The sequence below is a fragment of the Rhinoderma darwinii genome, chromosome 4 (assembly GCF_050947455.1).
Source record: "Rhinoderma darwinii isolate aRhiDar2 chromosome 4, aRhiDar2.hap1, whole genome shotgun sequence".
Classification (NCBI taxonomy): Eukaryota; Metazoa; Chordata; class Amphibia; order Anura; family Rhinodermatidae; genus Rhinoderma; species Rhinoderma darwinii.
The window spans coordinates 92,795,273-92,819,939 of record NC_134690.1 but is presented as its reverse complement, the minus strand read 5'-3'; the positions used below and the strand labels follow the sequence as shown (position 1 = coordinate 92,819,939).

Sequence of the window (24,667 nt, the reverse complement as noted above, 5' to 3'; positions counted from 1 at the left end):
GTGTGTGAGGCCGCTGAATCCTATGATGAGGTGAGGTTTCCATTCTTTAAGTTTGTCTTGGGAAAAGCTAGGACTGATTCTTTGTTCATCCGCTTCTGTAATAGGAGTTTAGAATAATATATCACATACAACCGGGGAAGCAGGGGCTGTCTTCTCATTAAAGATCATAATGTACCTTACTACTTCACTCTTAAGCCACTAGGACATGGGCTCTAGAATTTTTGTTCAAAAATTGTTACAATAATCATACATAGTAGGACGAATGAGCACAGATTTGATCATACTAGTAGTGCAGTTCAATTGGAAAAGTCAGATTACGATCAATGGTGCTTGCTTTGGTGCTGGTAAGGTGGGAATCTTACACATGGTGCAAAGAATAATGCAGCGGAGAGGTCAACGTCATAATCACCTTTAGTCCATTTGATAGGTGAATATTTCATTATACCGCAAGGCGACGATCTGAGGCTTGCGTCTTAGCTATGCAGAAACTATTTAGTGAAGAAGCTGAGTATTTGTAGATTTCGTTTAGTAAATCAGTAGTAAAAAAAACTAATCAGTTGTAGGTTACATTGTAAGATAGAGCAATTCTATAAGTATATTCTGAAATTCTGAATAATTTGACATATGATATTCTTGATACAATTTTGTATTACCATTAATGTCTTATGGGTCATAACATATAGGTATCCATTAAAAAATAACTATAACTTTCAATAATTGTTAATGGCCAGTTTATTATGACCAGTAGGACATTTTATGCTATGTTTATTATGCTGATATTACTGGGAGGTATAAGAAGGTGAATGGGAAATAATTCAGCAATAACCAGTGTTTAATACAAGACATTTTGGTCAAATTGCGGGATCTCACCAAGTTTGAAGACAAGAGGATTTTGGATGAAACTCTGGTATGAACAAAAAAACAAACTGCGGCACTTTAATTGCTCCAGCAAACATTTTCAGAGAATTTACCGTATAGACTGAGCGCAATGTTTGTGCTTATAAATGATACTAAAATTGAGAGTTGTTAGACTTGTACATGCAGAAAGACCTATAAGGGTATGTTCACACGGCTGTAAACGCCCGAAAAACTGCCAAAAAACATCTGCCCATTGATTTCAATGGGAAAATGGCGTTCTGTTCCGACGGAGCGTTTTTCCGCGTAAATAAATGGGCGCAAGAAAGAAGTGCAGATCACTTCTTGGGACGTTTATGGAGCGGTTTTTCATTGACTCTGTTGAAAAAAGCTCCAAAAACGGCCGTAAAAAATTCACCGAAAATCGCGAGTGGCTTAAAAAACGTCTGAAAATCAGGTGCTGTTTTCCCTTGAAAACAGCTCCGTAATTTGAGACGTTTTTGAGTTTGTGTGTGAACATACCCTAACAGTCACTTGACATATAATCTAAAGTCTGCCTTTGAATATATAGAATAATGGCAGACATAATAAATTATTAAGATGGGCCATAATAAACGGTGTTCATAATAAACTGATCACTAAGTATTTACATGGTTCATTTGGAATTTTAGTAATAAGGCGCACTTGGTTCTGGTGGGCCCATAGTGCGAATGCGAATTAGTTCTCCTGTGGGTTTGGAGACATGTTTGCCTTTGTGATAAACCAGAGTCCCCTGAATAACAGTTGCCACAACTTGTCCCCAAAGCAGAAATCCTAGGTACGGGGTGAGCTGTAAAACACAAGAGCAGTATAAGAGTCTACTTTTAGTTTAAGGTAAGACAAATGTAAGACCAACTATACTACAGTAAACTAGGGCAATGAAACTACCACTTATTTGCCTGTTCATCTAGATAAAATTTACTGAACAGGATATGCCATAAATGTCTCCACTGGCCGCCAATTCCAGGCGGGAGCTATGTGGAGAGTTGGCCATGCATGTACACGGCTCTCTTCATTATGCTCTATGGGAGTTACAGAAACAGCCAACTCCACTGAGTCAACACCTGGAATTGTCATCCATCAGAAAGGTTGGGTTACAGAAACAGCCAACTCCACTGAGTCAACACCTGGAATTGTCATCCATCAGAAAGTTTGGGTGTCCCCTGGTCTCGAGGTGCGGGTCCCAGGTGGGACCCGGATCTATTAGAAATTTATGGCGTATCCTGTAGATATGCCATAAATGTGTGACATGGGTAAATGTCTGACATGGGTATAACCCTTTAAAGTGACCATATGCATTACAGTCCCATTCAAGTCTGTGAAGGACCTTCAGCTTTAGCTTGGAGATCCAAAGATCTCAGTGCTAAGAGCGCCCTGCTGTCTTCTAGTGATGCAAACCTCTGATGTGTCTCTATGTCACAAGTTGTTTAGAAGTTAAGAGTCACAACGTAGCCACAATGCAGGCAATAATGTGGGTTAGCTGGCATTTCACCATGGAACGCCAGCTTACCCACAATATTGCGAGTGAGTCGACCTGCATTGATTGGCATGTCACAGCATATCTGAGGCTATACTAAATAAGGGAACATGTCTGTTACCTGGAATTTTTAGAGCGTTGCAGATTTAGGACATTAATACAGTGAATAATAGTCTTGCGTCAAAACAATATAAATACCCTCCAAAGAACCTATCTACACGGACAAGCATTGCCCATTCCTATCAAACATCTTCTCTTATTATAATGTGGTCTATATGTAGGATATTTTATGTATCATAAAGAAAACATTCTGAACTAGAGACAAATGACATAAATAGCTATTAACACCACTATACCTTGTTCTTATGATGAATATTCTTCTCTTGCACCTAGAAAACAACAGAGAAATACAATAATAAGAAATTGTATATGCAGATAGCTCATAGAGAAAAATGGCGCTGGGTAACTCCAATCAGGACAGATGTTTTCCATCTCCTTCCCATGACCCTTTATGCCAATTCCCTCCACCCTTGTTTGCTAACATTGCAGTGTCTATGAGGAAGGGAGTCCTTCACAAGTTCCCCTTACTGAAAAGCAGAGGGGACGGGACTAACCTTGACAGAGCCCTCTCTCACCTGCCCCATAGCAGCCACATGGGTTGCCGCTATGGTACGTACGCCTTTGAGATAGAAATCTCATTATTATCAAAACAGCATCAAGTTGACTGTATATGTAATGAGGCCTAGTGGATTTTCTGCTTGCATATGAATCAGCCAGAACTGCATCATCTATTAATTATTAATATGGAATGATATATAAATAAGGAATATATGCTGTATATATTTCTAACAACTTCCTCTCCTAACTTCTGAAAGATGGTACCCATTCAACTGATGTGGACGTTCATGTTCTAATTCCCTACATACAGAGTTGTATAGAGAATTTGCAGAAATTTATTTTAGTACATACTATTTTACTTACCTGAAACTCACTATCTGGATCCCAGATGACCAGGTCAGCATCGTACCCTTTTTTAATGGCTCCCTTACGATCTCCCAGGCCGCATAATTTGGCTGGGTTGCTGCTCAACAAGCGAGATACATCTGCCAATGAAAACCCTCGAATCCTTGCAGAGGTCCAGAAAAGTGACAGCCCTTATGGAAGGTAGACAAGTGTATATCATAATGGAACAAGGAAAGTGAAGCTGTTGTCTTTCATATGGGGTATTCTTTCTTCACAAAATGACTATCTTGACTAACATAACTTCTTCTGATACAACTGAGGGACTTCTGAGGCCAATGATTGGATAGAGCGATCATTGTGGGTATATGGTCGCAGCATCACTGCAGCCATGTCAACAAACTGCGTCGGGGAGGACCGGAGTGGGCATGCTGAAACGCTCAAGGTATTTGTCAGTTGAGTAAAGGCTGTTTTATTGCATCCCCCCCCTTGACCAGATTTTGGATGAACTCGGAAAACCCCTTTAACAACATAGCCCCGCGGTTTCCATGATGAAAAGTTGTTTACATTTTCTAATGTACTCTGTGTAACAAATTCCCATTGTTTTCAAGATCTCTACTTATAGGCATTGAATTGGAACTTTGGCTGTTTACTCCCTGGTCATGTGACGATCACACAGGAGATCATTACATTTACATTACAGCTATAAGATAGATGTTTTGTAACTAGCCATGCACCTGTGTGAGCATCACATGATCATCATCATTATTGTCTGAATGTAAACGATGAGCTAGTAAGTCATAGAATACAAGAAGCATTTAAAATGAAGGGAATACTCACCTAGTTGTAGAGAGGAAATCCCTCCCCAGGCCTTCAGGAAATCTCCGTCTGGTAGGTGCTTGAGGTTTGGTGTGCATGGTGAGTGATCAGATACCACCATGTCTATGTTGCCCTGCAGAAGTGCATTCCATAGTGCCTCCTAGTGGTAAAGTTATGTATTCCGTATAGTTACTATTTTCACACATACTGGAAGTACATATTTAATAAAAACCCGTAACAAATAAACAATAAGACTGAAATAATATCAATTTCAATTGGAAAGGTTTTTCATCTTTAGATTTGAAAATGTAAAAATATAACAATTTAACAACAAAATCACAATCTTACTTCTCTTTCAAAGACTCTGTTCATGAGGTTTCGTTGTTTTTACAAAGAAATGTAAAGAAGCATTTTCATTAATTTCCCCCTTATGTTATTCAGTTTTTTCGGATGGCAAATGCCACCAGTTGGCATCAGCCAGAACAGTGTAGTTATGTACTAATATTTTTATCTTTACCATTGAAGTCAATGGAACAACGGTTCCTAATGGAAGGCATATGTCGCCATGCGTTATACTTTTTGTTTTAATATTTTATTAAATTAGGGGAGTGACACTAGTGTGAACAAAGCTTATAAGTTGCTTTATGAATGTTCTATAGTTTACATTATAACTTAGAACGTATGAACCTGGTACTAGTACGGCTTTATTTATTATATAAGGAAAATTAAATGTTTGTTCCATTTGACTGATGATGTCTAAGAAAGAATGACCATACCTTATTGCTATGTCCTCTCACAGGTGGGCAGCACTTATAGTATGTCGCTCCAGGGGGTATGTTTTCAGCACTCAGGGCCAGGTAATGGTGCGTTGTCTCTGCAGTGATAGGCGCCCCGATCTTTTTTGCTTTCCTGATGATGGGGAGTGATTGTGCTGATGAGAGGTGTACAATGTGACAGCGGACTCTGGAAAGATTTGTTGGGTTTTGTGTAAGCGACATTTTATTACGTTCGGAAACACTCTGTAATGTAGCATTCATTAGAATTTTTCTTTTTAATGCTAACACACATCACGTATTTCACATGAGCCAATAAAAAAACACCTCAAAAACTAAACAGGTAATTTGGCGTTATCAAAGTATTTACCAAATACTAACTTGTACTGTAGACAAAGATCAGCCACCATCTCAACCGCTGCGACTTCCATGTGATCTGGACGTGAGGCCAGAAAAGTTTCATACTGTGTAGGGTCTAAAAAATATTAACTTATTTAATATGTTAACACATAAGGGTTTGCTTTCTTGTCATGACTTTAGTGTATGGTCCAAAAGTATTTCTGCAACTTTTACTAGAGATTATTTTGTTTTATAGATTCAAACGTTTTAGCTATAAACATTTTTTTGCCACTGTTGTTGAATAAAATTTTTAGGCCCTGTTCACACGGCTGATTTTTTGCAGCAGCATATTCCGCCACAACATTCTGCCTCCCATTTATTTCAATGGGAGTCGGACGTTTCTTTTTCCCGCTAGCTAATTTTTTCAGCTAGCGGGGAAAAAGAACCATCCTATTGGGCGGATTCCGCCGGAACCTCCTATTGAAGACAATGGGAGGAGGAATCTTCCTGCCAATGGCAGGAATAATTCTGCGGCAGATTTTGGCCGCCACGCAAAATCCGCCGTGTGAACTGACCCTTACCTTGGAATACAGCACCATACAATATTTTTTGCACTAGTAAAGGACATAATTGCAGTGCCATTAATCCATTGCTAGTCTCAGAGGAGGATTCTATTGTGTTATTGTGTGGTTGTTCCCTATTAGGGTATGTTCACACGCAGTGACCAGAAACGTCTGAAAATACGGAGCTGTTTTCAGGCGAAAACAGCTCCTGATTCTCAGACTTTTTTTAACAACTCGCGTTTTTCACTGCGTTTTTTACGACCTTTTTTGGAGCGGTTTTTCAATGGAGTCAATGAAAAACGCCACCAAAAACGTGCCAAAAAGTGTCCTGCACTTCTTTTGACGAGCCATCATTTTACGCGCCGTATTTTGACAGCGACACGTAAAATAAGGGTATGTTCACACGGCAAAATTTCAGACGTATACGAGGCGTATTATGCCTCATTTTACGTCTGAAAATAGGGCTCCAATACGTCGGCAAACATCTGCCCATTCATTTGAATGGGTTTGCCGACGTACTGTGCAGATGACCTGTTATTTACGCATCGTCGTTTGACAAACGACGACGCGTAAAAATACAGCCTCATCAAAAGAAGTGCAGGACACTTCTTTGGACGTTTTTGGAGCTGTTTTCTCATAGACTCCAATGAAAACAGCTCCAAAAACGGACGTAAAAATGCAGCGAAAACGGCGTGAAAACGCAGCGAAAAATGCGAGTTGGTAAAAAAACGTCTGAAAAGCAGGGTCTGTTTTCCCTTGAAAACAGCTCTGGATTTTCAGACGTTTTTGTTGACTACGTGTGAACATACCCTAAAGGCTCGTGGGAACAGAACATCGTAAAACCCATTGCAGGCAATGGGCAGATGTTTGTAGGCGTATTAGGGGCGTTTTTTCAGGTGTAATTGGAGGCGTAAAATGCCCGTGTGAACATACCCTTACCGATCACCTCTAAGTTCACAACAAAGCGGCTGTATCTCAAAAAGTTAAAATATTTTTTAATAAAGTATTTGGAAAGTTGCACAAAACACACTGATAGATATTTTTTTTAAAAAAAACAAAAACTATTTTCAGAGGTGTACATAGCCTTTAATTTTTGTTTACATTTCTATTTATTTCATAGCAATGTTGGCTTCTTACCGCCAGTGACTGGGGCACTTCTTGTATCTTCAAGTTCAGCATGAAACTTTAAAAACAAAAGAAATATCCTTAACTTCCATGTACTTGAGGAGGATTCGCACAGGGACACAAATTAACACCATTACATTAATGAAGAGACCTTTGTAAAACACATTCTATTGCTGTGATTTGGCTGCGATTAGCAGTCATAGTTTCATTAAATAAGTAGTTCATTTGCAGACTCTATTGCAAATTCCATCAGATTTGACAGGAAGATTCGCACTGCATGTAGGGTAATTCTTCCCATCAAAACTATGAACACCACAACAGCACTTCCGGGCGCTACAGTAGTAAAATAAATGAATGAAAACAGAAAAGCACCATGTGCTTTTCTGTTTGTAAACATAAAACCAGAGTGTCATAATGATGGCGGCTGCGCGAAAATCACGCAGCCATGCACCATATGCTGATGCCACACAAACCTTTTGCGCGCACAAAACGCAGCGTTTTTTGCGCGCGCAAAACGGACATGTCTGTGTGAATAAGGCCTTACTCTGCTTTATATCTTGAGATCTACGAACACTTCAGACGTAGCAGAATTCAGCAGACCCTGTCCGCATCAATGCCGCACATAATCAGCATGGCAGATTCCGTTGCGGATTTGGCTAAAATGTTAAGTAAAATGCTAAGGATTTGTCGTTGCGGCTTCAGGTGCAGATCACACCCTGCTCTCTTTCAAACATTCCATCCCAGTCTGGGTATAGACCTCGACACACATAGGTCCAGCCAGAATGATGAAATATCCTGTTCCTGAAAGCAATCCGCAACGCAACACACATAACATCTGCGGATTTCATTGTGTAATTTTGAAACTCCATTGAAGTCAATGGAGAAATTCTGCAACAAGTACGCATCAAGTCTGCAACAGACAGTGCATGTTGCAGACACAAAATTCCGCACCGCACCCTATGGTCCGCAGCGGAGTTTTCTGCAACGTCTGCACGAAGATAACTAAAAAGGTGTGGAAACCAATGGACAGACTGTCTGCTGCGGATTTCCACTGCGGACTGTCCGCAGCGGAATTCCACAGCAATTCCGCCACGTCTGAACGTGCCTTTAGGGTAAGGCCACACGGTGCGTCGTTGACGCAGTCAACTGCATGCGTTTTTTTTGTCTCTGTAAGGCCGGATTCACACGAGCGTGTGCGTTTTGCGCGCGCAAAATGTCCATAACAGCTCCGTGTGTCAGCAGCGTATGATGCGCGGCTGCGTGATTTTCGCGCAGCCGCCATCATTATGACACTCTGTTTGTATGTTTGTAAACAGAAAAGCACGTGGTGCTTTTCTGTTTTCATTCATAGTTTTACTGCTGTTGCGCGAGTCACGCGCGTCAAGCGGAAGTGCTTCCGTGAGCTGTGCGCGATTTTCACGCACCCATTGACTTCAATGGGTGCGTGATGAGCGAAAACGCACAAATATAGGACATGTCGGGAGTTTTACGCAGCGGTCACATGCTGCGTGAAAATCACTGACAGTCTGAACAGCCCCATAGACTAACATAGGTCAGTGAGAGGCGCGTGAAAATCACGCGAGTTGCACGGACGTATTACACGTTCGTCTGAATAAGCCCTAATGCTGCAGTTCTGTTGCGTGTTTAACCCCTTCCCGACATTTGACGTATCCATATGCCAAAGTCGGGTAGGGGAAGTATGGAACGGGCTCACGGAGTAACATACAGCCGACACTTCAGAGTAAGTCCCGCTCGTTTAACTCGTTAAATGCTGCGGTCAATACCGACCGCAGCATTTAAATCGTTAGAAAGAGGGGGGCGGCCCCCTCTAACAGCTCATCGCACCCCCCGCAACGCAATCGCGGGGGGTCGATGGTTGCTATGGCTGCCTGGGGGCCTAATGAAGGCCCCCAGGTTCGCCATCTTTGTGCACCTATTAATCCCTGCCCCCGGCAGGGCTTAATAGTTGCCTGTCAGAATCACAATATACTGCAATAAATTAGTATTGCAGTATATCGTACAAGCGATCTAACGATCACTGGTTGAAGCCCCCTAGGGGGACTAATAAAAAAAAGTAAAAATGGGTTAAATAAAGTTATTTTTTATCTAAAAAAATAAATAAAAATTAAAAGTTAAAAAACCCCCCTTTTCCCCCTAGAGCCTAGTAAAAAAATTAATAAATAAACATAATTGGTATCGCCGCATCCGTAAAAGTCTGAACTATTACAATATATCATTAATTAACCCACACAGTGGACGCCGTAAAATAAATAAATAATTGTAAACGCCAGAATCTTTTTGGTCACCTCATCTCCTACAAAAATTTAAACAAAAAGTGATCAAAATGTCGCATGTGCACCAAAATGGTATTATTAAAAACTACAGCTTATCCCGCAAAAAATAAGCCCTCATACCACTTAATCGACGGAAAAAGAAAAAAGTTTTGGCTCTCGGAATTTGGCGACACAAAGTAAGTTTTCTTTTTTACACTTAGGTTTTTACTTGAAAAAGTAGTAAAATATAGAAAAAACTATATATATTTGGTATCGCCGTAATCGTATTGACCCACAGAATAAAGTTAACATGTTGTTTTAATTGCACAGTGAATTCCGTAAAAACGACGCGCAAAAAGCAATGGAGGAATCGCTGTTTTTTTTTCTACCCCACATATCATTTTTTTCCCCGTTTCCTAGTACATTATATGGCAAAGTAAATGGTGCTACGAAAAACTACAACACGTCCCGCAAATATATAGCACTCATAAGACTATATCGACGGAAAAATAAAGAAGTTAAGGCTTTTGGAAGGTGGTGAGGAAAAAACGAAAATAAAAATCTGAAAAAGGGTTGCGGCGGGAAGGGGTTAAAGGAAGTAATTGATGGACATAGTATTCACTTGGGTTGAAGTTTGTTAGGCGCTTCCTGTATATAGTTAATTACAGGGCATTGCAGAACTGTCAGCAAAAACGCAAGCAGTTCAGCAACAACTTTGGCAGCGCGGTCATTAACCACATGCGGTCGGACATTATGAAGATGCAGTTAAGGGCCTGTTCACATCAGCGTTGGCTTTCCGTTCCGGGGTTTCCGTCGGAGGTTTCCGTCGGGTGAATCCTGCAACGGAAAGTCAAACTGAAACCACAGCTTCCGTTTCAGTCACCATTGATATCAATGACGAAGCACCAGCGAAACGCGCGTCGGGTCTGGCAGCGGTCTCCCCTCCCGGTCCTGATCTCCTGCTAATTTTCCACTGCGTAGGTGTAGGTATACTGCTCACCATTTGCCTATGACTGCACTTTGCATGTATTTTATTAGGTATCTATCTGTGCAAATGTACTATGCTTAGCACCTGCCTAAGAACATTGATTTATGCACTTTAGCTTTTTGTGGGATCTTTTGACCAGTTTAACATCTGGGGGGCCAGGCTGCTTTTATGTTCGGATTCCATCTCTTTATGAGTGTTCACTCTTTTTACTGTGTATAGTTGTTAAGTGTTTTTTCTGTCTCTAATTGACTGAAATAAAGATTGTTTGTAATTTTGCAAGTACTTGGTCATGACTTGTTTATTTTTCTTGTTTACATTGTAATATAATAGCAGCAGTCTGTCCATAACAAAAATGTCACCATTGACTTTAAAAACGCAACATAAACGCAACGTGGCCGCACCGTGTGGCCTTACCCTTACACTATTGCCTTTATGCATTATCGTCATATTTTTTCCCCAAAATACAAATACCCCGTCCACGCTAAATACAAGCTGCCTTTGTGGACTTTTGGTGTGTCACTAGTATAGTACATATTGTGTACTTATATCTGTTCTCCAGAGTCCATGTAATTTTTCTTTTATCATTTAAAAAAAAAAAAAAATCTTGGTAAATTTCAATAAGCACTAGGCTGTTCCAACATACTGTATACCCATAAGGGATATGGTAATACGGTACAACGAGCATTTACTGCAATGTAATGCGCAGGGCCAGATTAAGGCTGGGTTCACACATAGCGTTTTGCTGTGTTATTCATGGTGTTTTCTAAAGTGAAATATATAAAACACTACATACAAAGGATTTTCGTTTGTGGTGTTCCTGTGGCATTTTTGGGGTTAGTGGAATTTTTTTTACATTTTTATTAAATACAGCATGCTCTTAGTATGGCATTTTTCTGCTTTTTTCCCCATAGGGTTCTCTATAGGGCTTCAAAAGCTCAAGAAAAAACAATGTTCAGAATATTACAAAATAAAAGATGCCATCAAAAACTCATACAGAAAGCAAACAAAAAGCTTGAAATTCATGGTGTTTTTTACAAGCCTTTAAAAAACGCTGGAAAATGTGTGTGTGTGTGTGTGTGTGTGCGTGTGTGCGCGTGTTCGTGTGTGTGTGTGTGTGTGTGCGCGTGCGCGTGTGTGTGTGTGTGTGTGTGTGTGTGTGTGTGTGTGTGTGAAGGCCTTAGGGTGTTTATGGTATGAAACAATTCTTTTTTGGGGTCCCCTCCAAAAAGCCCAGTTGTGGTTGTAGATTTCTAATATAGAGCATGACATGTCACAGCACATTTTTACACTCTTCTGATCGATTAGCCACACTCACAAAACCTATAGTTTATATTTCATAGCACCATACAAATCCCATAAAGTGTGAACATAAGAATGTCCCTGACAACCCCCAGAGCTGGCTTTAGGTTAGATAGCATCATTGTTTTGGTATCCCCTCCTTCCCCCTGCACTGTCATATAGGAGAAAAAAAGCAGCAAAGTGTTATTCCCCCCAGGTAGTATCTCTCACGCTCACCCAGGTATCACTTCTTCTCCCTCTCCCAGATATCATCTCTTCTACTCTCCCCCCACACAGCTATTATTTCCTCCCTATGTATCACCTCCCTTCTCTCAGGTATCATCTCTCCCATAGGTATCATTTCTCCCCCTCCCCTAGGTATCATCTCCCCTCCCTAGGTTTCACTTCTTCACCCAGTATCACCTCCCCCTCAGGTATCATCTATCCCCCCAGTCAGAAATCATCTCCCCACTCAGTAGATGGCCATTGCATGGCATAGATGGCAGTCTTCTCCAGCCTTTTGCACCATATCCCTTCTCCACACTTACAGTAACCATCAGCAACTCTTACCGATGGCTCTGACAGCTCCTACACCTTATCACCAGAGAGAGGAGACAGGATTCCTCTCACATGTTACACAGTAGAGGAGCCATCAGAGAGTCGGTAGGGACTGCTGATGGCTCCTGCATGTACCAAGAACAGGTGCAGAGCCATCAGAAGCTCTTACCTACGTCTCTAATGGCTCCTCTGCTTTATAATATGTGAGCCATGTGGCAGCGCAGGAGCTGCCCGAGCCATTGGTAAGAGTTTCTGACCGCTCTTGCAAGGACTACTTAGTAAATTTAGGAGAAGGTATATGGTACCACTGGAGAAATTTTCTTAAAGGTGCCTGGAAGCCTCCATTTTGGCAGCAACGGTGCCCCGTGTACTGGGAACGGGGTGATGGGCCCTGTTCAGCCACACAGGTGGCACACCTCTAATTCCGGCCTTGATGACATCATCATCAGCTACGTCACCCATTACATGATCACCCATTCTGGGGTATTAGAGGGGACACACACATCAGGCAAAACATAAGGAAAATTGTGACGTCATCACGAACACTAGGGACTCACCACACAATGTCCCTGACAATAGCCTGTAGTGGTGGGGTCACCCCATCAGCAGTAGAGTCACCCCATCAGCAGTGGGGTCACCAAGACAGTGACATTGGCCGTTGTGAAAACATAATTGCGGGTTTATAATTTGCTGTGGAGCCTGCCGGGTTCAACCACCAAAGTTATCTAGTAGTTGTGGGTCCTAATGCACAATTTATAGCCTTTGATGCCAGCACGTGTGACGTCATGTCTGTGGCGACATTACCTGCTATGAATTAAAGGAAGCTAATGCAAGGCTTAAAGGCTATGTATTCTTTTGAAAGTTTTTTTTTAAATTAAATCAATGTTTTATGTGATTCTAAAAAAAAATGTAAATTGACTGTGTATATATATCCTCTAAACACAGAAGCTTTATTGTTCGCTATCAGTCAATTTAGTCAGTTCAGCTGATTTGACGGTTTGGCTGAGAGCGGGTCCTGTATGTGTTTAAGGGCCCATTCACACGAGCGTGAATAACGTCCGTGTACTGCACGTGGAAATCAAGCACAGTACACGGACCTATTGATTTCACTGGGGCCGTTCACAGATGTGTGAGTTTTCACGTAGTGAAAGTCACTGCATGTCCTATATTGGTGCAATTTCACGCACCTATGCGCTCATTGAAGTCAATGGGAGCGTAAAACCACACACCGCACACGGATGCACATCCGTGTGCGGTGCGTGATTTGCGCATCAATTAGTTTGGAAGAAAAAAAAAAGGTGTGCTTTGCGAATGCGTGAAAAACGCATGCCACTTGCAAAGCACACTGATGCATAACGCAACACACACGGACCAGATTTCTGCGCGTTTTTCACGAGCGTGAGTCTGATACGCTCGTGTAAATGTAGCCTAACACACAGCATCACAATAAAATCAATCACATCTAAGAATCTGGTCCGTGTGTGTTGCGTTATGCATCAGTGTGCTTTGCGAGTGGCATGCATTTTTCAAGCACTCGCAGAACACATATTTTTTGTTTTCAAACTAATTGATGCGCAAATCATGAACCACACACGGATGTGCATCCGTGTGCGGTGCATGGTTTTCACTCACTCATTGACTTCAATGGGCGCGTAGGTGCGTGAAAACGCACCAAGATAGGACATGCAGTGAGTTTCCTGCAGCGGACTCTCGCTCCGTGAAAACTCTCGCTGCGTGAAGACTCACGCATGTGTGAACGGCCCCATTGAAATCAATGGGTCCGTGTGCTGTGCGTTATTTCCATGCACAGCACACGGATGTTATTCATGCTTGTGTGAATGGGCCCTAAGTTGATGAACTTAGATGTAATCGATATTATTTTGATCCTGTGTATTAGAGACACACAGGACCCTCTCTCAGCCGAGCCGCTTCTCTGACGGATTCGCTGATAGCGAACAATATAACTTCTATGTATCCTCTATACATAGAAGCTGTATCAGAAGAACTAAGCTAAATTTAAAACAAAAGTCAATTTAAAAAATGTTTGAAATCATATAAAACATTGATTTAACAAAGAAAACAAAAAAAAAAAACACTTTCAATGGTGTACATAGCCTTTAATTTACAATGCCAGCACCACTTGTAATGTCACTGCATGCCACTCCCCACCTTTGACATCATCACCTGTGGCATCACCACTCGTTTTGGGACCTTAAAAGGATATATTGCTGACATTGTCAATTATGACATTATTACCCTAGTGACCTCATTTTATGCATTGGTACCCCATAGTGAATCCACTAGTCTATTTCCCTGACACACCCAAACTCTGATAACATCCTCGGCAGGGATATCTCCAAGGCAGTGACATTGGCCCTCACAACATCACACCTGTATCATCATTATCCACTAAATAGAGCCTGAAAAAGGAAGCACCATGCCTCTGGCATGGGTCATCCTTGTTCCTGGGTGCAATTGCCACAGCTGTGGGCCCCAGTGATCAATTTATAGGGCTGGCACCCCTTGTGATGCAGCTTGCATTGCCCATTTTAACCTCATCACCCCAGTGATATCATCATAAGCAATAGTACCCTACAGGGAATACAGCAGCCTATTCACTGATAACACCCAACCCTGCTAACGTCATTAGCAGTGATGTCTCCAAGGCAGTAATATCGGCCCGCATGACATCACGCTCATGTCATTATTACACAATATGGAGCCTTAAAAAGGTAGCACCATTCCTCTAGCATGATCCACACTTGTTCCTGGGTGCAGGGGCTTAAACTGTCTGATGGCTGTGTTCCCAGTGCTCTATTTACAGGGCCGGCACCGCTTGTGATGTCACTGCCCACCATGCCCCTAACTAGATCACCACCAGATCACCTGACAGTGCCAACTATCACATCACCAATCTGTGGCATCCCTACATTCAATGGTGCCCTACAGGAGAGCCACTAGCCAAAGTCTCAGACAACCCACTAATGACGTCATCATTGGTGACATTACCAGGCAGTGCCATCGACCTCCATGACGTCACCTGCTATGGAGCCTTATTGGCTATGCACACCATTGCAACTTTCTAAATAGACTTCATTATAAATATCCTATCATTTTGCTGCAATAGAGTCTGAGAAACTCCTTTACATGGCTGGCTCTGGTGCTGCTTCTGACATAGTTGCTGAAAGTACACAGCTTCTGTCTGCTTTCCGGTAAGGGCTGACTTCATCTATCTGCCTAAGGCCCCATGCACACAAACGTATTTTTTTCCTCCCGTAAATATTGGCGTAAATACGGGTCCATTGTCACACGTATTCGACCCGTATTCCAGCAGTATTTACGGACCCGTACCCGTAAATACGGGTCCGGTGTCACCAGTATTCCACCGGTATTTACGGACCCGTTTTCACTGCACTAATCGGCAGCCCCTTCTCTCTATCAGGATAGAGAGAAGGGGCAGCCCTTTCGGGCAGAGTTTCCGCAGCGTTTGAAAGTAAAAAAAAAGTTCATACGTACCCCACGTCTTGGTGACGCATCCCTCTTTTGACATCCAGTCCGACACGGCAGTCCATGTGACCACTGCAGCCTGTGATCAACCTGTGATTGGCCTGTGATTGGCTGCGGCGGTCACATGGGATGAAACGTCATCCCGGGAGGCCAGACTGGAGGAAGAAGAAGAAAAAGAAGAGTTCTGGGTAAGTTAACTTTTAATACTATTAACTCCAGCAGTAGTCACTGTCCCGGGTGCTGAAAAAGTTACTGCCAATCAGTTAACTCTTTCAGCACCCTGGACAGTGACTATCCCCTGACGTCGCCTAGCAACGCTCCCATAATTACGGGTGCACACACGTAGCCACCCGTAATTACGGGAGCCCCATAGACTTCTATGGGCCTGCCCATGCCGTTATTACAACCTGAAATAGGACATGTTCTATATTTTTCAACGGCACAGGCACCCGTGGCCAATAAAAGTCATTGGGCCCGTAATTACGGGCCGTAATTACGGCTCGTAATTATGGGCGTTTTTACGTTCGTGTGCATGAGGCCTTACTAAGAGCCTGCTCTCCATGCTGCACAGTGTGAGGTAGGTAGGAGATCATCAGGGATGGGAGCAGGCTGTATCACAGTGTAGAAATGGAGGAAAGCGACCACGGCAGAGTCTGGGGATCACATACTCCGTCAGCATGGAGTGTACAGGGGAGTAGAAATAGACTGTATTAGAAGGGGAAAGCAGTAAAGAAATGAACCTGTACTACTACATGAGGGCTAGTGAAGGCAGCAGCATCCTGGACTTACAGACCTCGCATCCAGCATGTATTACTGGGAGGGACAAGCCCACATAAGGAAAGCCAGAAACTAGGAGCAGGTTGTAAACTGCATATCAGGGGGTCTGATGATGAATCAAGGAATGGAAATTACAGCCTGAAACTTAGTGCAGCTTTTTTAACTGCAGGTCTCCACAGCATGCCACACCACCCACCTGTGACATCATCACCCGTTTAGGGGCCTTAAATGGGACATGTCTGTCAATATCACTGACATTATCCATTATGACATCAACAGATCTCCTTTTTTCTGTCTCCTCTCCTGGTTGCTCTCTGTATAGTGTAGTAACTGCCGAGCAGCCAATCAGAGTGTTTATTCATTCTGGTTCTGTGTATGTATAGCATCTCACCATTGGTAAGTTTGACAGCGAACTAGTGAGCATAGGCTTCACTCTCGTACACTGCCTGTCAGGAATAGCCTGCAGAGCACAATATGACAGTCTTTCTCTGTATTGTGGGTTAGTTTCATCCAGAATAAGCATTGGATTGAATAAAGAGTATTTGTTAGGAGCTTAAAAGTGTCCGGGGTAAAGCATCAATGACGATCTGGCCCTGGTAATGTGTAGCATCATGTTGGAATGTGGCCATGATGATGCATTATTTCTTGTGGCTGAGGAAGTTACTATAGAATACATACGTTCAAGGTCGTTATGTTGGTGCTCTAGGCATTGTGTGATTACAGGCTAATTGCCAAAGTGCTATGATCATAGGTGTGCTCTATTACCCGACAACCCTTCCTCCATTATATTAAAGGAGAACTCTCAGAACATGTAAAACGTCATTTTCTTTCCTTATACCTGAGCTGTATATATAGAGATTGAAGAGGCAGGCCCTCTACGAGAAAAACACCTTCTCAAGTCTTCCTATGATAATATATCTGCCTCTGTGCTCCAGCAAATTCAGCTTTATCGTATGGCGGTTGTGTGGATTCACTATTTAATTTATTTACAAAGTTCCCTAAGGGCAGAAAATACTATTTTGCTCTCTATCCCATAAAATGTTACCTTTATTCAATATATCTGAAATGAGAAATAAAGAAAGGAGTTTAAAGGGTAACTAAGCTTTCTAAAAACTTCTGAAATGTCAGAAGCCTTGATTGGTGGGGATTTGAGCACTGGGACCCCAACTGATCGCTAAAACGAAGTGAAGAAAGCGCTCTGGTGAGCGCAGGGCTGCTTAGTTTCTGATTGGATTTTCCCGAGCGCTTCTGCCATTTATTTTGTTTTAGCGATTGGTGGGGGTCTCAGTGCCTAGACCACCACCGATCAAAACTTCTGACATGTCAGAAGTTTTTTTGAAAGTTTAGTTACCCTTTAAGGTGGAGAAAGGGTTAGTAATATTGTATGTGGAAATCTATGCAGTAAATTTCTAAATGTACATATTTTTTTTAAATCTAAAAAGGTCAAAAATTCTGCAATGATTATAGATTATTTCATAATGTATGTTTGTAGGGTTCGGTGCTTTATTTCTCTGTTATTGAGCTGGAAATCCACTCTGTCCCTCCCCCAGCCATAAGTGATAAAATTCAGGCTGCCTGAACTGCCTGCAGCCACCACTAGGGGGAACTCACTGCATTCAGATTTATTCAACTCCCATTGAACTCAATACGGTCTGTATACATCTGAATATAAGGAGCTCCCCCTATCTGCGTGGGAGGGAGGAGAAATGTATTATGTAAGTTTATGGCTATGTGGCGGCTTCTCCACAGCAGTGAGCGCCCTGCATCTGAGTGTGTCTTCTCGGCCTCTTGTTATAGCTGAAGTTACGCCTATGTATCGTAGTAGATTGAAAACAAGCTTTTGTTTAGATCAGTAGAATAGAATATCTTTTTCATTATATCTGTAACTTAACACATTTACTAGAAAAATAAATACTAATTGCCTTTATAGATATAAAATATAAGCATCTGTTTGGATGTAACAAATAATTGCTCATCAAATGCAAAAAGATTGTGAGAGCTACACACTGCTGATAAATGAGAAGTAAGTATCCTCACAGTCTGGTATAAAGCTGTATATTTACATGACAGCTGGAGAGTCAGTGACAGGAGCATTAACTGGAGAACATTAATATGCAAATGGATCACTGTCATCTTCTGGCAAAATCTTGCACACCCTGTGCATGTAATAAACACACAGACTGTATTATTGAAGAAGTTCTTCTCTTAATAGTATTTTTCTAAAAATATGGTTCGCTTAGAAGCATGAGAAAAACATAATTTGAATATTGCCAAGCCCCTTTGCCCCTTCTATTGCCCTCACCCTTGACAGGACCCCTGAGATAGAGCCCATCCACAAGTATGGAACCTGGAGATAAAAAGGGGACAATCTTCTGGTTTGCTGTCTTCCGAATGACAAGATCTAGAGGGCAGCTTTGGGTCTAATGGTCTTCTGCCCCTAATTATGGGTATGTCAAGAGTTACCATTTGGCATAAGCCTCTAATGGGAGCTGCTAGGAAGCCTGTTAATTGCTCTCCTAGTCACTCCCATTATATGCTCTCTACCCTGGCATCTAAACGTCCGGGAACCCTGGCTGGCACAAGTGATGTCCACTTCTGGTTGCTGTCCAGCAAGTTACTCAGCCTAATTTAAGGATGTAAATCTCTCACTTTATGTTAGAGACACCAGAACCTCCAGTCTGGTACACATACAGTGGAAAAAGGGGGAATCTGTTCCTTCCGTTCTTTTGTGTTTAATCTTATAAAGGATGCACCTAAGAAAGTCACCCCTGAGCCAAGAAATAGGGAGTATGGCATATATAAAAGTTGTCATCCTCTTACCCTAAGCCCATGTTTGAATGAAAATCTATTGGCTGAATTTCTCTTGCCATTTAAGAACTCAAAGTGTTATTCCCATCTGGGACATTTATGGCATATCCACCAGATATGCCATAAATGTGGTTCTCAGCTTTGGGACCCCATCTATCGTGAAAATGGGGGTCATCTGGCCCCTGTCCTGACCAACACATCCAGGCGGAAAATAAATGGAGCGATGGATCTGGTGGACGTCCACCATCTCACCAGGGAAGATGGGTGACCTCCATTCTCGAGAATGGGACCTGTGTCTATCACATTTATGGCATATCATGTGGATATGTCATAAAGGCCATAGATGGGATTACCCCATTAAAGAGGTTATATAAGGAAAGAAAGGATGGGGCCACTCATATCTATATGCAGTGTCTGGTATTGCAGCTGATCCCCATTCACGTTATCTATTAAATGACCTAATAAACACATGCTAACACTGCATGCTACCCCAATCACTGAGCCACCCTCCCCAAAAACTTTTATTCATGGTGATGCTACAAAACACGCCCTGTATGTAAACAATGTGGTCTTCTGCGCTGAATGGCCGATGTAATATGTGGCCACATCTCTGGCAGTTTTCAGATAAATGTGCTGCTGATGCAGCTATATACAGATGTAGCCATCTTTATCTTGACTGATAACTTGCTGAAGCGTGATATCACACAACAAAAACCATCAAGTTAATGTTTCTTGTCACTGTGTATTTAATGCATTAAAAGTCAAGATAAAGATGGCTACATCTGTAGTCCTACTCGACCAATCAGCAGAGTGGGCTGCTGGAATATAGGACACAGAATAGAGGCCCTAAGTTGAAGGGGTCAAATTCCCTTTAACTCTTAATTTTCCAGCTTCTATTCAACAGACTACAACACTTGAGCTAATCCTAATTTTATTCTTACTAAGAATATTTTGCTATTTGGGGACAACTTTTGTATCAGCTCAGAGGGACTGACATAGGCAGTCCCTGTGCCCCCAGCAACGCCAATCTTTATCTGGGCTGGTGGCTGGACCAAGTGGTCCTCTTAGACAGCTTTGTATCATATACCTCGATGATATTTTGATAATATGGGATGACTCAGTTGACCAATTCAACCAATTCGTCAATACTCTAAACATAAACGGATTGGGTTTATTCTTTACCTTGGAGATACATGAGAAATCAATTAACTTTCAAGACATAACTATTACCAAAATGGAAAGGGGTAATTTGACAACAACCCTATTTCACAAATCAACGGCAACAAACAGCCTCCTAGCATGGGATAGTCACCATCCAGCTAGTCTAAAAAGGGGGATCCCCAAGGGACAATATCTTAGATTGAGAAGAAACTGTTCGGACTTGGGGGACTTTATGGATAAGTCTAAGCAATTGCGCCAAAGATTCATAACAAGAGGTAATACAGATAATGCATTATGATATGCATCCCTCAATGTTTTATCTAAAAATATAACTAGTTTATTGGTCCCAAAAAAATCAATGGAGGTGGAGACATCAGCCTCGATCAGAATAGTGGGAACCTATGTTAATAGACATAGGCAGATTAGAAATATCTCGTGGGGCGTAAGTCTGAGCTCCGCTCCTAGCCTCAGATAAAGCGGCTCACAGCTACTCTTAAAGGTCGGGCACCGACACCAAAACTTACCCGGAGACTCCTGAAGCAGCTACAAAGCAGCAGGGATGGTGAGAGGAAGATCTAAACCGGCTGTCCCGGTGAAACTCACGTCCTTCTATCCTCCGGCGGGAAACTCACAAAATGGCGCCGGCCACCCTCTGCAGGAAGTCGCTCCGGTCCTAGGAGCTCCTATCCTCTCCCAGGCAGAACAATGCACAGCAGGCAGTTCAAATGTGGAAGGCACCTCAAGCACACCAGACAAGCTGTATGCACTGGATTTCAGGTCAGTCTCTCTCCCTCCTAGTCTGCCCAATCTGGGGAAATCTAGGGAAAGCAGCCCTTCTGAGGAATCAGCCATCACCTTATCTAATATGAGGAGTTTATTGTCAGAATTAAGGACATCCATGCAAAACGATTTCCAAACTGCCTTTACCACACTGTCTAAGGACATTAGAGATATTGGTGAATGCACAGCTCATCTTGAAACAAGAATGGATGAATTCTCCTCTGCTTTTAACACTTTAGTGGACGCTCAAAATGAGACAGATGAAGACATGCTAGCAGTAAAATTAAAATTGGCTGATTTGGAGGACCGCTCCAGAAGGAACAACATTCGTTTCCGCGGTATACCTGAATCCATCATGCCAGCGCAACTCAGAGAGTTCCTGATCGATTATTTTTCTGCTTTAGTGCCAGAGGCAGATCAAAGAGATTTGATGATTGATAGAGTACACAGATTGCCAAAACCCAAACATCTACCGCAAACAACGCCAAGAGATGTTCTGGCAAGAATCCATTTTTATCAAACAAAAGAGGCCATCTTGAAGTCGGCGTTTAAAAATAACGATATCCCTGAGCGGTTTGTGGGCATCTCGTTGTACGCGGATTTATCACCAACCACTATGAATCGCAGAAGAGAATTTGCGCCTTTCACAAAGCATCTACGTGACCAAGAAATTCCCTATAAATGGGGATACCCGGTCAAGCTTCTCATCACGAAAAATGGATCCACTCATGTCCTCCACACACCCAAAGAAGCGGCGTCTCTTCTAGCAAAATGGTTTCCCGACTTTCAGCCTCGAGATCAACAATTGATGACGAAAAAGAAACCACCGGTATTATCCCAGGAATGGACACAGGTTGGATCTCCTAAGAAACCCTGAGTCCAATCTGATTGGAAATGGAGGAGAAAGGTCCAGCAAGAATTTTGGACCCCCTGTTGACTCCAGAATAAGGAATACACATTGTTGTCCGGTATCCTTTTTGATAATTTAATTGCTGCAGGTTGTACTGTGCCTTTAAATCACCATGTGGGCTAGGCAGGCACTAATGTTACACGTGTTGTGTCACTACCCCCCCATGAGGCCAACTACCTTTACAAGGAGTTGGCTAAATTTATTTGAACATATTGTCATATGTGTTCTCAGGTTTTTATGTTACAAGGTATCACTACTGCTTGACAAGAAAAATACATCATGTACATATTGTCTTTCATGTCGGGGAATAACGGGGACGACTGGTCCTCACTCACATAATAATACTCAAGGAGGGGAGATATTTAAAGATCAGGTATGCTACAAGAGTACACAGTATCGATCGTCCTTAATGTATAATGGTCTTTAAAATATCATCTTTGAATGTAAAGGGCCTTAATAGTCCATTCAAATGCTCTCTCATGTGAAAAGAGTGTAAAATGCTTAAATGTGATGTGTTTTGTGCACAAGAGACGCACCTCCTGGGAAAAGACATTCACAGGCTTAAAAATGCACAATTCCCCAATATTTTTTGCACCCCTAACTCAGGCAAAAAAAAGGGGACGTTGATTGCTATCAAAAATTCTTTGGCCTTTCAACTTACGATAAATGTGATAGGTTTGTAATCATACAGTGCCTTATTAATAATGAGAAATACACTTTGGTCTCACTATATGCTCCTAATAAGCACCAAGGTAGATTTCTCAAACGTCTACTTAAACTAATTGAGAATAATCAATTTGGTTCCCTAATATTATGTGGGGACTTCAATAAAGTACTGAATCCTCAACTAGACAAAAGTAGGAGCAAACCAAAAGAAAAAAACACGGATATCTATAATATTTTATTCAGGGGAAATCTCTATGACACATGGAGAATTTGTAATGCCTCAGAAAGAGACTATACTTTTTTCTCTCACCCCCACAAATGCTATTCCAGAATTGATTTTATTATTGCCGATCAATGGTTATTACAGCGGGTAAACAACCCTAGCGTCGGGACAATCACTTGGTCGGACCACGCCCCGGTCTCTATCTCTATTAACGAGCAATATAATCGAGTTCCCACCTCCCCCTGGCGCATAAATAACTCCTTACTAAACAAAGAGGAATACAATGCACAGATACACAAAGCGTTGACTGACTTTTTCTAAATTAATAAACCGGATGATACATCCACCTTTAACAACTGGTGCGCACACAAAGCGGTAATTAGAGGCCACCTTATCAAAATTGCGGCAACAGCGAAGAAAATAAGACTAGCTAAAACAGAAGAATTGCTGCTTAAAATTAAGAAATTAGAAGATCTTAATAAAAAGAGAACCACGAGAGGTCTAACAATCGAATTAAAACAATTAAGAACACAACTTCACCAATTGTTATACCATAAGTGTGAATACGCCCTGAGAAGGAGCAGAATGATCTATTACTGGCAGGGTAATAAGGCCGGGAAGATGTTAGCTAACAAATTTAAAAACAAAACATTGAAGGCTAAAATACCCTATATTATTAAACCATCAGGGGATAAAATCTTAAACCCACAGTGGATAGCTGAAGCCTTTACTGAATACTATGGCCATTTATACAATTTAAACAAGGATCCTCTCACCAAACAACCTACGCAGCAACTTATAGATGGCTTTCTAGATTCGGTCAAATTACCGTCGATCCCGAGTAACCAAATGACACTCCTTAATGCACATTTCACATTATCAGAGGTACAGAATGTCATTAAACAACTCAAGATTAATAAATCTCCCGGACCAGACGGTCTAACAAACGAATATTATAAACAGTTCTCTCAGATTATCGCTCTCACCTAGTATCGATGTTCAATCAGGCCACCACATCCGGACGTTTTCCTAAAGAAATGCTACAAGCACTAATAATTACCCTCCCGAAACCCGGCAAATCTCCTGACAGACCCGAAAATTTTAGACCAATTTCTTTGCTAAACTGCGACTTGAAAATATATTCAAAAGTATTGGCCAACAGGCTGGTCGATATCCTTCCTTCTCTAATTAATATTGACCAAGTGGGATTTATTAAAAATAGACAGACAGTAGATGGAACTAGGAGACTAATCAATATCCTTCACTATGCAGAAACACATAACATCCCTTCTCTGCTCCTATCACTAGACGCAGAGAAGGCCTTTGATAGGATCCACTGGGGTTATCTAAAATCGGTTCTGGATAAAATAGAAATAGTGAACCCGTTTGGAAGAGCCATTTTAGCTCTATATTCCGGTCCTTCCGCCTCAGTATACTCAGCCGGCTTTTTATCCTCACGCTTTGACATTACAAATGGAACAAGACAGGGATGCCCCATGTCCCCTTTAATTTTTGCTCTATTAATGGAACCTCTGGCTGAGAAAATAAGGTCTTCTAGTTCAATATCCGGCATCACAATAGGGAAAGAGGAACACCGTATAGGTTTGTTCGCGGATGATGTAATAATAATATGCTCTTCCCCAATTACATCTCTTCCAGAAATAAGTAAAGTATTAGCAGACTTTAGTAATGCGTCTTATTACAAAATAAACACTTCTAAGTCACAAATTCCCCCAGAAAATGGTAGCACAACTTAAAGCTTCATTCCCCTTCAAATGGGTGAAGGAC

At 41.9% G+C, this 24,667-nt stretch overlaps 1 protein-coding gene across 3 annotated transcripts in view; it reads right to left on the bottom strand.

Moving 5' to 3' along the window:
* Positions 1–714: 714 nt before the first annotated feature.
* LOC142759306 (allantoinase, mitochondrial-like) overlaps positions 715–24,667 on the bottom strand; it is a 65,088-nt gene continuing 41,135 nt past the window's right edge. For all 3 annotated transcript variants that reach the window (XM_075861352.1, XM_075861353.1, XM_075861354.1), the window contains 7 exons: positions 6,963–7,008; positions 5,305–5,398; positions 4,927–5,113; positions 4,172–4,310; positions 3,353–3,525; positions 2,728–2,760; positions 715–1,684 (listed from right to left, as the gene is read on the bottom strand). In XM_075861352.1, the coding sequence (XP_075717467.1) occupies positions 1,523–1,684; positions 2,728–2,760; positions 3,353–3,525; positions 4,172–4,310; positions 4,927–5,113; positions 5,305–5,398; positions 6,963–7,008 (834 nt within the window). In that variant the 3' untranslated portion in view covers positions 715–1,522. The remainder of the gene's footprint in view (positions 1,685–2,727; positions 2,761–3,352; positions 3,526–4,171; positions 4,311–4,926; positions 5,114–5,304; positions 5,399–6,962; positions 7,009–24,667) is intronic.